Source organism: Sinohyriopsis cumingii, chromosome 6, assembly GCF_028554795.1.
Source record: "Sinohyriopsis cumingii isolate HCF-2022 chromosome 6, ASM2855479v2, whole genome shotgun sequence".
Classification (NCBI taxonomy): domain Eukaryota; kingdom Metazoa; phylum Mollusca; class Bivalvia; order Unionida; family Unionidae; genus Sinohyriopsis; species Sinohyriopsis cumingii.
This window is the reverse complement of record NC_142966.1, coordinates 61305129-61323801: the sequence shown is the minus strand read 5'-3', so window position 1 is coordinate 61323801 and position 18673 is coordinate 61305129. Positions and strand designations below refer to the sequence as shown.

The following is an 18673-nucleotide window of genomic DNA, read 5'->3' as shown; positions in this document are numbered from 1 at the left end:
AAGGACGGCACCCATCGGTTCTGCGTCGACTACCGGAAGCTGAATCAGGTGACAGAATTTCAAGTTGAAATGCTACCTGACCCCGAACATATCTTCGCTTCGGTCTCGAAAGCGAAATATTTTTCCAAACTGGATTTGTCCAAGGGGTATTGGCAAATTCCGGTAAGGAAAGAAGACCGACCGAAGCTTGCTTTTGCTACTCCCGACGGGACATACCAATGGTTGGTGATGCCGTTCGGGGTACAAAACGCGCCCAGCGTCTTTACCAGAATGATGCGGAAGTTGTTGGAGCCCTTGCGCGATAGGGGTGTCCACAACTTCATGGATGACCTCTTGTTAGCTACAGAGACATGGGGTGAACACCTCGCTCTGTTAGCTGACGTTTTGGAGCGGCTACGTCAGGAGGGCTTGACAGCCCGCCCTTCCAAATGTCACCTTGGTTTCAGGACATTAGACTATTTAGGACATACCCTGAGCCAAGGCACGCTGTCTCCAGAGAAGTCGAAGGTGGAGCAGTTGAGAAACGCCGCACGCCCCACCACGAAAACGGAAGTGAGGTCATTCCTGGGACTGGCCGGATATTACCGGAGGTATGTCGCTAATTTCAGCGCGATTGCGGGCCCGTTGTCTGACCTAACCAAGAAACGGACCCCGAGTAAGTTCGTTTGGACAGATGCGTGTGAGCACGCATTCCAAACGCTAAAGGATAGACTTACATCCGACGCAGTTGTTCGTCTACCGGACTTGGATAAAGAATTCGTTCTGCGCACCGATGCATGCGACACGGGACTGGGAGCAGTACTGCTCCAGGAGCATGACAAGACGCTTTTTCCTGTCGCATACGGCAGCCGGAAGTTGTCTGCTGCCGAGAAGAATTACTCAGTATCGGAGAGGGAATGTCTCGGAATCGTGTTCGGCATATCACGGTTCGAGCGATACCTATATGGACGTAAGTTCATATTGGAGACCGACCACCAACCACTCGCCTATCTGGCGCAGGCAAAGTTGTCCAATGGTCGATTGATGCGATGGTCGCTGTTTTTACAGCAGTACCAGATGCAGATCAGATACGTGAAAGGATCTGAAAACGTAGACGCAGATTTCATGAGTAGAAGCGCCGAAATGATATAGATCATTTGTTATATTTTCGTGTTCATACTCAGTTTAGCATTTAGTTCATTTTGCTGATTTTGTTCTTTATATCGTGTAACACTTTTGCTTTTTTAGTTTGAGTGAATAAAATCCTGATTTTATTCTCAAGCGTGGGGGGATGTGATGTTTTACCCCAACCCCTTGTATTATACATGTATTTATAAGTCTGTAAGTGGAGCCAGGTAAGCTTTGTTTTTCCAAGTGCCTAAGTTGGCTAATCCTCTTACGTAACCCAGTCTTTGTTTGAGCTCTTGAGTGGAAATCTGGCGGGAATCTTTGTACATGGGAACACGTGACGTAGACAACTTCAAAGAGCCGGAAGCCGACAATGGTAGGCTGGACAGTACATGGGGACACACAGACTGACATTTTTATGATTGACAGTTCGATCAAATGACCAGAGTCCGTCGCCATCCAATCGGGATGCGTTGTAGGTGGGACTTGATTCGAGAAGCTGGAATAAGACTTGTACAAGCCTGAAATTCGTCAGTTGGTGTTTAAGAGTCGCAGTGACACACACTCCGTTAGCCATTCGTAAAAATTGGCGGAATTTAGGAAATTCATGAAATAGCTTCGATCAGGTAAGTTTGATGTTACGTTGATTCTGCTTGATACGACTGCTGTTAATTGAAGAGAATTTGTCGTATGTATACATTTTACTTGTATTGAAGTATGAATAGTTAATTATGACCTTAATATTTTGCATTTTTTTCATGACTTTAGCTAGTACTTTTGTTTACGATTGATTACGATGTTGATTCGTTGCATCATTATTCATAATGTTACTATGTACACCTTATTTTGTGAGGCGAAAATGTTCTCTTCTTTCGCTAGTAATATGTGTGCATATTATTTCGTGGATTATTACGTTTACGCCCTTTTGAAAGGACGATTTGTATTTGTGAAGAATTGTATTGCTCGCTAGCCGCTATAAGAATTAATATTTCTTTGCGTAGTTATATTTTGGTAGACAAGAAATTTGTTTACGTAATGATAGATTTTGCCATTGAGTAACGGATTGCCGTTTATCACCATTTGAATGTGAATATTGTGGATTTGGTACGCTTGTGTAGGAAATATATATAAATATATATAAATATATAGATAGTCATATTACTAATCGTAGTAATATTTTAGTACAATCGTATTTGAAATATTTTGTATGTATATACTGATAGGGCTCAGTATGTAGATATTTGAATCCTTTGTGTGATTGTGTTATGGCGCCATTTTTGTAAGCGGCGGAAGTGTATGGGAATTTCGATGTGTGCGCATGCGCGACCCAAATGTCCCGCCTTAAACTGATGGTTCAGTTCAGTGACGTAGTGTGAGGGAAGATTTTTATAACCCTATGCTAATGCATTATACCTTTCAACAGGAAGCTTTCGGGGGACGAAAGAATCTCAGAGAATTTCGGGGGACGAGAGAAGTTCAGAGAATTTCGGGTGACGGTGAGAGATACCGAGTGAATTTCGGGTGACCTCAAGGGATACCGTCAAGGGTTCCGGATACTAGAAGAGGAACCGGAAGTCAAGATAACGGCAAGGAACAAGGATTATAGAAGAGGAAGCGGAAGTAGAGATCACGAAAGGAGAGAAAGACAAGGGAACGAAGAGATTTAGATGAGTAGCACTCAAGAAGGGAAAAATCTCCTCACACTGTGAACTCAAATGATGATCAAAGGGATCATTGGGTGAAAGAGAGACATTGATTACTTTAAATTCTTTTAAATTTCATTTATTAAATTGTTATTGTTTAAATTTCATCTTTGTATTTCTTTTAATTTAACTGTCGGCATTGCTGACTGGGGGCTCGTAGCCATAAATATATTTAGTCAATAAATAATATAGTGTCCAGAATTAACTTTCTGAATAAGGACCAGGGGAACTTCTCATAATTCGTTAAAGTCTATAAGAAGAACCCCACCCCTAGACAACCCCTACACCCCCACACACACACACACACATATATATATATATATATATATATATATATATATATATATATATATATATATATATATATATAATGCCAAAAATGTGAATTTTGAAGGATTAAGCTAATGGCAAACACTTTATATTTGGATATATAATATATATGTAGGACTATATATGTTTATTGTTAATTGGCACATGATCACAATCGTGATTATATATACAACGTCGAGCAAACGTTAGTAAACATGGTAACGGTTTAAACAAAGAAAAACTAAATCAGTATCATTAAATAGAGACGAATTTGTGTACTTAAAATAATATATTCCTTGAGTGATCTTATTTAATAAACTCTGATGTAATATATCTACAATTATCGAACTGATTACACTGCTTTTGTTGCATAATTTACAGCATACATGCATGATTGCGTACATAGTAAATAGTTATATACATATGATGTGTCTGTTTGTACTAATTAGGATCTGTATATGCGCTCTGTATTTGGCTCCAAATTTTAAACTGAAAACCGAATAGTAAGAACTCATTTGTCCTTAACAGAATTTGAAAGCACGTTGTTTAACAATATCGATGACCCTACGCTGTTGGCATCAGGGGATTCGAGTTATGCACAAAACATAAACAGAAAATAAATTATATTTGCAAATAAAACAGTTGCATTACTGGTTTTTTCCGATTTATGAACATGCTGAATGACCTGCGCTCTGTAAACATACGTACTTCTTGATACAGTGCACAAAACTGTTAGAATATATTTCGAATAACCATGTGGACGTGTTCATGTTTGTTGACATAAATGTGTATATTCAGGCCGTACTCGTATGTGTCATCAGATCTCGTTATACCATTATAAAGTTCGTGTATATTAGAGTTGCAAAGAAAATACCGATATATCGAAAAATATAATTATATACTTGCCCATCTTGAACCACCACGAGATTCTGCGATGCGGAATATTGATCAAAGACAGTGCATGTATCTACTCTCATCTTCATGTTGTTGTCCTGTGAATCATACACGACCTTCACATATAATTCTTTACCGAATGGCACGTTCAAACTGCCTTTGATTTCATTATGAAACGCTGGGTCCGTGTAAAAGTGGAACAGAAGAGCGCTCTGGGTGGTACCGGTAAGATTGTGGTAGCCGTTATCGATAACAGAACCAGCTTGTCCATCTGCCGGTAGCATATTTATTGAATTAACACCAGTGAGGGGCATACTGCAACGGGTTTCAACTCGCCATTTGTGCTTGAACACAACCGATGGAAAACGGGGATCAATAATTGGCTGGGTAAGTTGATTTGTGTATATGACATAATCTGAAGTAACCTGAAAATAGAAAAGCAAAAGGTAATAAGCATAAAGAAAATTTGTAGCATAAGTGTTAGTATGAAGTTCCATATACTCTACATGATGTTTCTATTCGTTGATCATCCATGAAGTATATCCAGTATTAAAATAATGTCGCTCTGACCTCACAAAATAGCTACTTTAGCGGCCATCTTCAAAATCCTTATGTCACCTCTCCTCCTAATAAATAATCACAATGCCATGGAATTTTAGTTGCAACATTTCCTGTAATACGATGTTGGTCTGTAATAAAAAAATGTTGCAGACATGACCCCCACTATAGGCGCAAGGTTGACTATCTTGTAAATCGTACTCTCGCGGCTTATTTTGAATGGATGGTATTAGAGAAATGGAGTTTTCCCTAAAACACTTTTCCCAATATGTAGATAGTCCTATTTTCAAATGATGCCAGTCTAACTCAAAGATGGTTGATGTGGTCATCGTGAAAACATTGATTTGGCTTCATATCCTTAGTGGTGCAATGCATAATAATCAAGTGAGAGAACGCAATGAAGAAGTGAGGGAACGCATGCTACACAAATGCGGGGGGAGACAATGGCGAGCGCAAAAACTAATGCAACGCCAAAAAAGAATAGGGTCGCCGTTCCGATACGTTCCCAAAGTCCTACATCCATGCCTATCCTACATAGATGATCCTATCGAAATGAGATTTTTATTTCAAGGCAATAACAGCAAACTTGTTCATGGGTGAAAGTCAGCGGCGTAACTACCGTGGGGCCTTACCGTGTTGGGGCCGGGCCCAATCAGGAAAACAAAAATTAAAGTGACAGTAAGGGGGGGCGGTACAAAATGTTTGCTGTGGGGGCCATGGTGAGATGGCTAGGCCACTGGTGTAAATGATCCTTGTTGGACCTCGCTCATTCATCCTTTGCGGCTATCAAAACAAAGCTTTCTAAACCAACTCGCATTGAAATAATGGTATCATTTATACAGTGTTTTCCATAAAAATTTTCTTAGTGAATGCAATTGACTCTGAAGAAAAGTCTGCATATATGAAACCAGTGAATACAAAGATCAGGCCTAGACATCAAAACAAATACATATCCACATTTAGCGGTGGTAATTGCAAACCATGTAAAGTCATAGGATGAAACGAAAACAATACTAACATTAGAAAATCTACAATTACGCAAAAGTTTAAAAGTAGTTTAGACAAAAAGCTAACATAAGCAAAACTTTAAAATATTTTTAGACATTGTAACTTCACTTTGACCCCTTGAAACAGGGTTGAATGCAATCAAATTTTATTTTGATGTATTTCATAGTAGTCTTAAATTAAATTAAGTATCTCAGTCCTTTTAAGCTCTAGCTTTCTTCGATCAGTTTATATTTATACTTGTCTTTATTATTATTGTGAAGAAATTGGTTAATTCACTATGTTGCGTTGTAGATTACAGCGTCTCTCATTGGTTGATTTTCGATATATGTTATATCTTCAAGCACTTACACTGAGTCAATATGCTGTCTTAATCAGTTTTTACTCGTGTTCTACAATTAATTTTCAGTTACATTTGTATAGGTTATCTCTGTATGTTCTATCTGCAAGATAAATATTTAGCTCCTGTGTGCAGTTTTCCACCGATGTCGTTTTCATCGTTGGACGTAAATCCATGGAAACATAAAAACCTACTAATTATGTTTCCAGCAGACTTTTGTCAATTTATCAATGACAAAAAAAATCATGTTGCTTTTAAAAAATTAAATAGCGGGAGCTAGTAGTTTACACAATGATAATTATACTCCACACACTTAAGACGAACTACACGTTAATGTTACTCTAAAACTAGTTAATGATTTCGATGTTCAATATCTATTTTTCTGTGCACTAAAAATCAAATTAAACTTAAATTATATGAACATTAAAAAAAATATTTATATACATTATGTGCCAACGTTGACATTAAATAAATTGACAAGGTATGTCGATATACAATTATATATAATATACATATATAATTATGTTCAGTAAAGAAACGATCAGGGATCCCATATATTGACTTATTAAAGTTGAGGACTTTGCGCACGAGTGTCTAGAATAATCTTGCATGGGATGATATTAGCAAATATATATATATATATATATATATATATATATATATATATATATATATATATATATATATATATATATATATATATATATATATATATATATATATATAAAGTATATGACGAAAGGTTAATGTGAATTTGCGCTGTCTTATACAATGTACTTCATCCACTATTCAATGCTAATATTTATTTCCAAATTTACACAAGATATTTGTTGAGTTTTCTCTCTAAGATTTATATTTACATCACTTTAATTCCATTTTAATGTCTGATGTTTAGGGGTTATCTTCATTTTTCCTCAGTGACTGTATGATCAATCCAACTTATTGTGTCTAAATGCACGATAAAGGAAAACAAAGGTAAAGTGAGTGTTATTTGTTGCCTCGATAATGCACATTATTGTCCTCTGTATTTGCAAATAGGTAGTTTTCCACTAGCAACTAGTGAAATATTTCATCTCAGTTAAGCATCATGACTCTTGAAGTAAACAAATAAAAGATATGGCAGCGTTCATCTACAAGCAGCAACCCGCTCCGATGGTCTAGTGGTTAGAGAGTACGCCTAGGATGCGGGATGTCGTGGGTTCGAACCCAGGCCGAGACATACCAAAGACTTATAAAATTTGTATTAACAACTGCCTCGATTGGCGCTCAACATTAGAGGTTAGTGTTAGGACTGGTCGGCCTGGTATAAGGAAAATGCACCTGAGTGGTACATGATGCTACATGTATGTGGCATGATGCCCCAGTAATACCCATCACTATAAACTGTCACCCTGCAGACATCGTAGAGACAGGACTGAAAACTGTTCAAGTTCCGTTAAAAATCAAAACACACACAGACACAAGAAGCATATTTTTTACTTGTGCATGCTTTAAATTATTCTAATTCCTAAGATAACCTTTCTTGTGTGTTGCTTAAAGTTATACGTCTTTCATTTTATCACCACATTCACACACACACACACACACACACATATATATATATACAATACGTAGGCGTTCAAAAAATTAAACTTTCCTTTCTTAATGCATAATACAATTTACTCTGTTAAAGACAGGTTTGAGTCAAGGAGTTTGAGGATATTAAATCAAAACTGCCGTCTGAGTATCATGACTATGGATATGATGTAAAATATCTGAATTATCTAAATCCAAATGCGACAAGCACTGAATTGAAATTCCGAGTAAAGTTGTCATTTAACAACTACATAATGTAGGTCTTAAGAAGATACCTGTCGTTGCGTGTTACACGATGAATATGCATGTAGAAATTGCAGTCCATCATCGACAACTTTTCCTGTACATGATCGCATGTTCATGTATATGTCTGAGGGATTTGCATCAGGATAAAGCATACGGAGAATCGTTGTATTAATTTTGATGTTCCATCCAGATGGCATACAACCAGCAGTCAACGCATCTTCAAGAGTCGATGCTGCAATATGGAAAAGAACAAAAAATAAAATCCGGATTTATGTCTGAATCAATGCAAAATTGCTTCTATTTTCTGAGTCTTCCTCAACGTTTGAATGAAATAGCAGACTGATCTCGCCTGGCTTATAATATCTGATAGTTTACTGTAAACACTAGCGGAGACGACTCTTTTTAAAAATCAACAGAACCATGGTTTGTATCAAGTAATGATAGAATTGTGTTGACATTTTAAATTGGCATCATTGAAATCTGGGTCTCTTTAAATAAATGTTTTCTTAAAATGTATGCTTTATCAACAAGTAAGTAAATATTGAATTCACTATATCAATTAAATGATCGACGTGATATCACTGAATGTTGAATTGACCTTATCAATACACCATATATGTGATAGAACATGTTCTACTATTTGATTAGAAGAAAATACGTACGTGCCCACTGTGCCGTAAATCCTTGGTATTCACTAGCGTAGTCGGAATGAAAATGTATGCTGAATTCCTTGGCAATAATTGGCGATAGGATGGAGGATGTGTACGTGTAACCTTTCCAGCTATACAGTGTTGTACCTGGGAATCCTCCACGTACCTTTGAAAATGATTAATCTTTCCAAGCAAGAACAGAAAGGAAAATTCTTCGGCAAAAATATCATTTTTTAGTAAAAGTAAATTATAATGATACAAATGGATATTGTAAAAAGAAAGCTTTTGTTCTGAAACCTAAAATAGAAAGAAGTGATAGCTTTACATTGTATTTTAGTTTTAAAACCTCACTTGTTATGAACATGCAACTAATATGGTTTGAAAAGCAAACAACTAACCAACACGTGTATTTGACATATTTCCTGCCAGTTCCATAATTAACTTTAGATACCAAATAACCCTATATATTATGGAAACAAAACAACTGAGTCCTTGCTTCGGATTATACATAAAAGGCATACACAGCTAGCACATTGACAAAAAAAAATGTCAGCTTATTCAAGGTAAACATCCTAGTAATTGTAAAATGATTATGGCAAACAAGCCGTCTACACCATAATGAGAAATATGTAACTAATCAGAATGTGACTCTTAAGCTCCACTTGAATATTGGATCTTGATAAATATGGTTACGTTGCAGAACAATGGTTTATTATATTTTATATCAATAAGTACAAATGCTGATAAGAAGCATATTATATATTAACAAGCATGTGTAAAAGTCATAACCAATTATCAAGTAAAATGTCACGTAATTAGATATTCTGTTTGTTTCCTTGTTACTGCATTTTCTTTTAATTCAAAAGCAGTATTTTATAACGACTAGCACTCGGTGAGCTACAAAGTCACTTTATGTCAAACGGAATTGACTTTTTTTGATACGGATCATTAAAAGCATGTTGAATAAAATACAAAATTAGATTTTCGGTTAAGTTAAACATATTAGACAGTTTCTAAATTGAAAACGAAGCTTCATTCAGGAGAAAATCTTGTACACATATTTGTTCGTTCTTCTGTGTTCAGAAAGTCCAATACAGAAAGCCGCTGCAACACAATAAAACATTTTGATATCATACATACATGCATACATACATACATACATACATACATACATACATACATACATACATACATGCATATACGCGAACACATATATACAAACGCGAATTCATTGAAAATACACCTGACAACCTTCGTTTGAGCATCATTAATGATTATGTGAAGTTCTAAACCATAAAGTGTCATCCGGACTCAAACATTGTTTGTTTCAGATACCGTTCAGGGATTTGAAAATTTCCAACAAGTCAGCTTGACCCAGACTGGAAAATTTAGATTGCGTTTGGGAAATATGAGCTTGCCGCAGACATGGACAGGTAGAAAATGATTTCGAAATAACTAGATTTTCAAGAGGGAGATTCATGTTTCGTCATAATGGTAACAGGGATGCTTCCACGAGATTCTGAGAAATTGTAAGAAGTCGATGAAGAAACAAGAGAGTTGCCACCATGATGATTCATTTGGCTACATACACACTGTACATGCAAATTGTGTTGAGTAGTACCTGTGTCATTCCATATCCGCATGATCTGGCCCGATACGTACGAGAAGTAGAGTAAGGAATAAAAGTAATTGGAAGTGGGAAAATAGAGATGCAAAACAAAAATAAACAATGAAAGTGAAACCACGTCTTGGCAAAAGTCTTTCATGAGTAAGTTGTAATTGATGTGTGAGGATCTTAATATCTCGATCAATGTGCATGGCAACCTACATACTATAGTATATAGTATCTGGATTAATAATTGCATTTTCTGTTTCAGAGAGATCTCGTAATAAAGATGTTGTAAGATGCATACAACGTTTTGTATCAAATCAGCTCGGAAAATGTTAGTATTGTATTCAAAATCAGAGATACAGTTTAGAATTTAATTATCATTAGTTTTCACAGAAACTTCAAGCAAATACCTACTTTTAGATACCTGTATAAGCAAGTGATAAATGGATATAAGGAATGAGAATTTAGCAAATATAAACGTTTCAATGAAACATTTATCTGACATGTCTTTCTATACGGATGTTGAACACATTGATGATTAATATAACCATGAAATGTAAATGAATAAAGTTTAAGAAGGTAAGCCATCATATAACGACAATGATGAAGGTATTTGATGTCGAGTATTTAAAAACAACCTCTAAAATTATTATCACCACGTGCAATTGCTACACAGTGTATACAGGCAATCACAAATCTAAATTGTTAAGATTCAATGAAAAGCCACAGTGCTATCTACTTAAATTGATACAGTTCGACTGCTTTTGCACGTCAAATTTTCAGATGTTTCTCAAAATAAAATATCGATACAGCACGTTACTCTGATAGCATATCAGCAATTGTCTATATCATTTAGACAATATGTTGCATTGTGATTTTGTTTCAAACTATTTCAATATTAATCACAATAAAGAATGTAACGTAATTGAATAAATATCACCAATTAATATTTAGACTGAAAAAGAAATAGATTTTCTCGGCATGGCTTCAAATCTGTTTTTCAAGTTACACGATATTTACGCTGTGAATAAGGTCAGAGATCATCAAAGGTGTACATTTATCTTAGTAGAAACGAAAAGAACAGGAGAAGGAAATAACACTAGGTCAAATCAAAAGTGATGTCATTAACATAAATAACCACTACAATCAGACAATGAAGGAAAAAGTAAACCGTTACTCATTCCATCACCTATTTTAATATCAGCCTTTGAGTTATTTTGAGTTATAATTTGAGTATATTTGTTGATTTAAATTATTCATTGGAACTCCAAAGTGTTCATTGACTTTTGGACTAACATATTACGTACGGATTAGTGTGAAGTCATTCAAAAGTATTCTGGATTATATCAGTGTGATACACGAAAACATAGTGAATGATCTAGGTAAAAGATTCGTGAGAGTCAACTTCAACAAAGAGTAGAATGGTAAATAACATTGAGCTAGATACTGAAACATGTTAGCAACCAGCTGAAAAAGCAATGTAACAATATACATTGCTTTCAGGGTCAATTATAATATATTTCAAGTCTTTGGATAGATAATACTTTCAGTTATGCAGCAAATGTATATAACAGAAAAGAAAAAGACAGAACCAAAGACTTAGTGCCAGCCTTTTTTTATACATAAAACTGAAAAGTCAACAATATAACGTTTTCTCTCAAGGGCCCAAAATGTAATGGAACATTGATGGTGGTGTTTTAATGGCACACGTGTCACTTTTACACCACTCAAAAGTAGGTATATATATATATATATATATATATATATATATATATATATATATATATATATATATATATATATATATATATATATATATATATATATATATATATATTATGTTTTTTTGTGATGTTCTTTCGCAAAATATTAAATTATCTCTCGAACAATTAGGTTCATTCTTCAGGAAAGCGAAATGCTCTATACATGTACTTTCATGTTAAACAGAGTAACACTGTAAAGATCTTCCAATGATAAGTTATTAACACGTGCCTTTATATTCTGTAAAATATCAAATTGGTTCTTGCATAAATATCACCTTAATGTTCTTAAAAATTACTCCAACTGTTTCACAAAATGGCAATTTCATAGCAAATGTGAAGTCATGCGCAATTGGGTATGTCATCTCGTAATAAATTTTTAAACATCACATGCAATTGTAAGTCTTTGAAACGTTAATCTAGTTTTGGCCATCGTAAATTTGGAAAAATGTGAAAAAAGAAGCTTCATAGTACCTACCCTTTTAAATCATTTAGAACAAACACTTTACAACGAAACTATAATGCATTCAATACTGAAGTCAATAAAATAATTCTTTCAAAAAGAGAAAAAATAATACTGTTGTAACTGAAATAGAAGAAAAACTGAATTAAACACAGAAATTGGAAAAAAGAGTCTTATATGAAGCGCTTGAATGGATGAATAAAACAGGAAATATACCAATCCTACTCGTAGTTTACAGGCTAAATAAATGATTTCGATTTGTTTTTGATCATATTAAATCGGGTGTATCTAGACGATATCAAATCGTGTATAGAACAATAGCACAATATGGAAATTTCGTTTCCAATAACAAATAATGAAATCGAACGGTATTTGTGTTGAAAACAAAGAAACAAAATTTGTTTCTTATAATTTTTCAACTGTCATTACATGGCATATAATACCTTCTTTTCATTGATAATCTGTCTTGTTATATTTCTCTTAGTACAAGCTGCAAATATTGCATAAATTAAAGAGAAATGTCACTAAGCTAAATCAAATAGGTTTCGACACGATGTTTATCAACTTGAATCATAAGCTGATTTTAACACCCTTGCACTTTACTTTTACATCATATTGGAAACAAACATATATTTATATCGTGCCATATATATTTACATTGTACTGCGTAATTGATCTTTTGTCCATAATTAAGGGTAGGAGTTTGGGCCTGCCTTACTAATGTCTTTTCTTTTAAAACAGCATATTTCAGAGCAAATTTTATCTATGATTGTATATTATAGACAAAAATAATGTTTAGTTGATGGACCTGCTGTTGGCCATGTTCTTTATTCAAATTTTAATTGTACACCTGATCTTGTTCATAGCTTAGAATTTTGTAGAAATTAACGTTTGAACTTCATCCTTGTTTTTTAATTGTGTGTTAGGTTTTCATATTAGGGCCGTTTAAATTAGAAATGCTCATTCATATCTTAACATTAGTAAAGAAAGCGATTTTAGTTGTTTCCGTTTAGGTGATTTAACTTATTGAAATCATTCATTAGAATTACAAAGTACTCGTTGATTTAAGACTAAACCACTATCTTGAAATTATTGGGAATTCATGCAAGGACATTTTGGATTCTACCATTGTGATACATAAGGAATGTTTGCATATCGACACTCTTCCAGCATACTGGCACATAGCATATTCAGTATCAGAATTCATTCGGAACACCACTGGAATTGATTTGGAATACTCTATGTATTTGAACTTGTGATATGCCTTTTAGGACTAATTGGGATTTAGTTCACATTACTGTAAGTTGTTTTTCAAATGTTTAATTAATATCATGGTAAATAAATGATTGGTTGAATTATGTTAAATTAGATCGTTTTCGTTCTTTTCTGTTACTTTGTTTGCGACCATTGTTTCGTAATAAAATCCACATGCTGCTTATGCAAGGTTTACAAGAAGAATCTAATTAGTATCGGATAAAATAATTACGGACAATTTGATCTAGAATAGAACTATAATTTCATAACCTTCTGCAGCAGGGAAAACAAATACTGAAAGCACAATAAAAATATGTTGCCTTTAAAAGCACTGATACAAATAGCCAGCAAAAAAAGTTATCGCTGTTGGTGCAACCTCTCACGGTCTGCATTTGTAGAAAGCAACTGTCTGTCTCAATAATATGATCCCAGCAGTGCAAAACACTCGACTGCACCACTGAAGGGTTAGGAGAACAAGGTTTCGTTACACAATTCTTGAATAACATGGACGATATCTTTTCTTTATACACATCTCTACCTTACGACAATTCATACAAACCTAGATATGTTCAACATTCTGATTTTTCATAAGCAAGTTAATTAGCAGTTAAAATGTATTTCTGGTGTAATGGGTGTTAACGCTAGTAACAAATGTATCTAAAGCTTACTTTTGCAACTATTCAGATGATAACGGATGGTAAATACACTGTACATAACTCCATCCAAAGGAGAAAAGGCAAACGCGACATTAAACAGATTATTACAGCATTCTGTTGTATTACACAAACTCCAAGTAATATTGAGCCTGAATAATTTTAACAACTTGCAATAACTTTCCTAGGACCTAATGTCTTTATGGGACCAACATATTTTATATGGTTAGATGCTAAGGCAAAGGAGATGCTGAAAAGTCAGAGCAAACAAGCTTAGAAAGATACTTGTCAAAGAAAATCTAGTTCTTATAGTAGCGATAATAAAATAAGCTGAAACACCCTGAATGACAACATCGTCGTTATAAATTATAAAACAAATTGTGCTTACCATCATATATGAAAACAAACATAATAGCAAAATATGTTGTAAATGATAAACAGAAAAAGATATACAAAAACGGGCAGTGCAGAAAACGTTGGCACATAAACAGTTTGACATGTAATATTGCTACGACTCCATGGTCACAAGCAAAGTAGCATAAAAAGCAAAAAAGCATCAAGTTTTGTAAAACTTAAATAAGTCAATGATTAAAGTTATTACAGACAATAGGAGAGGAACTGTGAGTATAATGAAGAGAATCCACAAAAATCATGGTAAAGTTCTATGAACGTCCAAATGAATGTAAAGATCCGTATACATTTCAAAACCGTAAATGCAATAGTCCGCCAAGAATCATGGCGTTTCAACAGTTCCAGGATAATATTATAGTCCAAGTAAAGAGCACTTTCTATCTCTTGCCCAAACAAATGTTTTTTTTTTCCCTCTCGAATAATATCTAAGTAAAACAATAAAACACTTTTGCAGAATTACAACAGGAACACAAGGAATGAGAATTACTCCAAAATTAGGAATGAATCTAATTGCTCAGTTCCCTCGTTATATACACAGCCTATTACGAATATATTTCACAATATGCACAACGTGACAGATCTTACTTCTTATTTTGACCATGTCTCACAATATGCTAAAAATGTTACACAGCCTCGGCAAAACTAACTTTTACTTAAATTAAATGCCAAATACACGGCGAACTCCAGTTACTGATGCTTGGTTCAATAAAGTCATTCTCCAAAAATATTCAACATCCGTATTCAAACAGTCCTGCTTGAGAGGATTAAACCTGTAAGGGTGTTGTTTAACTGGCATGGAATCTACAATTCCAGCATCAACGTAGACTTTGTATGTTGGTGCTGGAAAATCTGAGAACAAGGATTCACATAATGCTTCAGTCCATTCTTTTCCAGTGGTTGTAGATGTAGAAGCTTATTGTCCAGATTCTTTAATAATTCAGAAATCTGAAGACTGGTAGAATCAAAGTCATTACAATCCTGTTGTACGCCCTCATTTAAATTTTCATTCTGTGTGACATGAACAACTAAACTAATTGAATTATTTATAAAACTAGCCAGATGAACCGATTCCTTTGACAAACTGATATGGCAGAGTTGTATTGATGTTATAAGTAGTTTACATTCTTTTTAATTGTATGTGGACCAAACTATGTAGCCTGAAGTGGACTTGGATGTATGGACAAGAGAGTCAGAACTTCAGCACCAGGTTGAAAAGTTCTTTTCTTCGTTGATTTGACATATCTTAATTTCATTTGTGATTTGGTGGACTGATGATTCTTTCTTGCCATTTCATAAGCTTTTGATAGTTTATATTTAAAATCGGAGACATTGCCAAGCAAATTCTTCTGCTAAAAGAAGTTTTTCTTTTATTAACTTTAATAGTCCACAAACAGTGTCCCGAAAACAAGTACGAAAAGATTAAATCGAAGGGACCCTTGAACTGACTCTCTAACAGTAAACACAAATAAGCGAATGCCTTCGTCCCAATAGTTTCTGGTATCAAATCAATATGACCTTATCATATTCATTAAAGTTTCATTAAATCTTTCCAATGCACCCTACCTTTCAGGGTGATACGCAGAGGACTTGAACAGTTAAATGACTAATTCATACAGAATGAAATTAGAACATTGATCAGATGTGACGGACTTTGGAAGGCCAAAAAGAGGTCAGAACTTTACTACGACTTTGAATAAATATTTAGCCCTAATATTCCGTAAAGGTATTGCCTCTGGAAACTTTGTCGACATAATGGTGAGCAAGTATTGGTTGCCTGACATGGTCTCATGTAAGGGACCTTCGCAGTCTACCATTACTCTAATAAATGGTTTTCGATGCAGGGATAGGCTGTAAATCAGCTTTATTCATATTTTGGTTAGATTTTCCTACCAATTTCACAAGTGTGACAAGATCAAAAGTATTTAGAAACACCACTCTTAATTGTAGACCAATACAATTGGTCATAAAAGATCTTGAGATCGATTTCGTTGACTCCTTAATGTCCAGCCAAGGTTTACATAATACTGTAAGTTTCTCTCAGCTGCCCTAGACACATCACTTGAAAAATGACAACCATTACATATCCCATAACGGCTGGGTGGACACCCGGTTCAACAACGGCCACGTCTTCCGTCGTGCACCAGAGCAGAGATGGAAAGTATATGGCTGGTGCTCAGAGCAGCAAGATTCGTGTCATGAACAACATCACCATTGGCACCTGGAATGTGAGAATACTGAGAGCAACAGGAAAGCTTGAGGAGCTTCCATTTGAAATGAACAGATATCGCTGGAACATCCTAGGACTCTGTGAGATACGGTGGAAGAACATTGGATAAACAACTAACTTGGAAGGACACAAAGACACAAACTGCACTTCAGTGACAAAGTAAACAAACATGAGCAGGGAGTTGGGATCCTTGTACACAAGAACTGTCATCGAATGTAGGCCAGTTTCCAGCCGGCTCATCACCATCCACCACAGGGCAACTCCATTCAGCAACACCATAATACAGACATAAACCCCAACATCAGACTATGATGACGCAGATGTAGAAGACTTATATGACCAGCTACAATACATAGTGGATAAAACACCGAAAAAAGACATTATGTTTGTGCAATGTGATTGGAATGTCAAGATAGGCGAGGACGCTTACATGAACTGGAACGGAACATGTGGGCGCTGCTGCAACAAACTGACAAATGAGAGAGGACTGAGCCTCCTAGAATTCGCTAGTTATAATCACCTTATGCTGGCAAACACCTTTGGCCAGCACAAAGTATCCAGAAGATGGACTGGGCACAGCCCAAGCGGAGACCATCACAGCCAGATCGAATACATCATGGTGAAGATGCGCCTAAAGTCAAGTATAAACATCGCCATAACTAGAACCTTTCACGGAGTGGACAAAGGAAGTGACCATGATCTGGTGACGATGACCTTCAGGCTACATCTAAAGAAGGTCAAGAAAGAGAGCCACACAACAATACAATTTAATCTAGAGAAATTGAAGGATCATGAAGTAGCAAAAGCCTCCGAGGCATTGATTGGTGGGAAATTTGCACGCTCTTCGATGTTGGCAATACCGACACGGACACGTTGATCACCACCTTCAATACGGTAACGACAGAAACAGCCAGCAATATCCTCAGTAGACATCGCCCAGTCAACAAACGATGTGTCACAGCTGAGGTTCTGAACCTGTCTGACAAGAGGAGGGAACTGATAAAGAAAATGAACGATATAAAAGGGGAAGAGCAGTACAAGGCAGTCAAGCGGGAAGTCAAGAAAAGCTTGAAAAAAGCAAAAGATAGCTGGATAGAAGAAATGTCTAAAGACATTGAAGGAAACTTGAAAAGGAGCAACAGCAGGAAAGCATATCAACGGGTCCATGTACTAACATGCACACAACAACGGTGGGTTACCTCTCGCCCACACTATTCAACATTTGTCTGGAGATGATCATGGCAGACGCGCTTGATAATCATACCGGGAGAGACAGCATCGGAGGATAAACAATCACCAAATTACGTTTTGCTGATGACATTGATGGACTAGCAGCAAATGTGCAAGAATTACCTTGCATGGAAATTAGTGCAGAGAAGACCAAAATTATGACCAAGAACATAAATGGCATCAGCACTGACATGGGTTCAAGGTGCAAAGCTAGAAACAGTTCACAGCTTCAAGTATTTGTGGGCAGCTGTAGCAAATGAAGGATTGAAGCCTGAAATACTCTATAGGATTGCACAGACAACAGCAGATCTGACAAAACTGAAGCCCATCTGGATGGACAAGAACATCGCACTCAGCTCAAAAGTCTGACTGATGCACTTACTGGTGATCTCCATTTTTCTCTATGCCTGCGAATCGTGGACCACAACAGCAGATTTGGAGAAAAGGATACAGGCTACAGAGATGAGATGTTTCGGAACGATCCTCGGCGTGACATACAAAGACCATATCACCAGTGACGAAATACGGCAAAGGATAATAGAAGCCATTGGGCCTCACGATGACTTCCTGATCACAGTGAAAAAACGGAAACTGCAGTGGTATGGGCATGTCTCATGATCATCGGGACTTGCCAAGAGAATCCTACAAGGCACTGTACAAGGAAGAAGAAAGAGAG

The 18673-nt window shown here is 35.8% G+C and overlaps 1 protein-coding gene across 2 annotated transcripts in view; it reads right to left on the bottom strand.

The window, feature by feature from the left end:
- The window catches only part of LOC149797059 (scavenger receptor cysteine-rich domain superfamily protein-like), a 226352-nt gene that overhangs the window by 8224 nt on the left and 199455 nt on the right, over positions 1-18673 (bottom strand). For both annotated transcript variants that reach the window (XM_089961739.1, XM_089961738.1), the window contains exons 20-22: positions 8400-8553; positions 7767-7969; positions 4026-4438 (exon numbers count right to left, since the gene is read on the bottom strand). In XM_089961739.1, coding sequence (XP_089817865.1) covers positions 4026-4438; positions 7767-7969; positions 8400-8553 — 770 coding nt within the window. The remainder of the gene's footprint in view (positions 1-4025; positions 4439-7766; positions 7970-8399; positions 8554-18673) is intronic.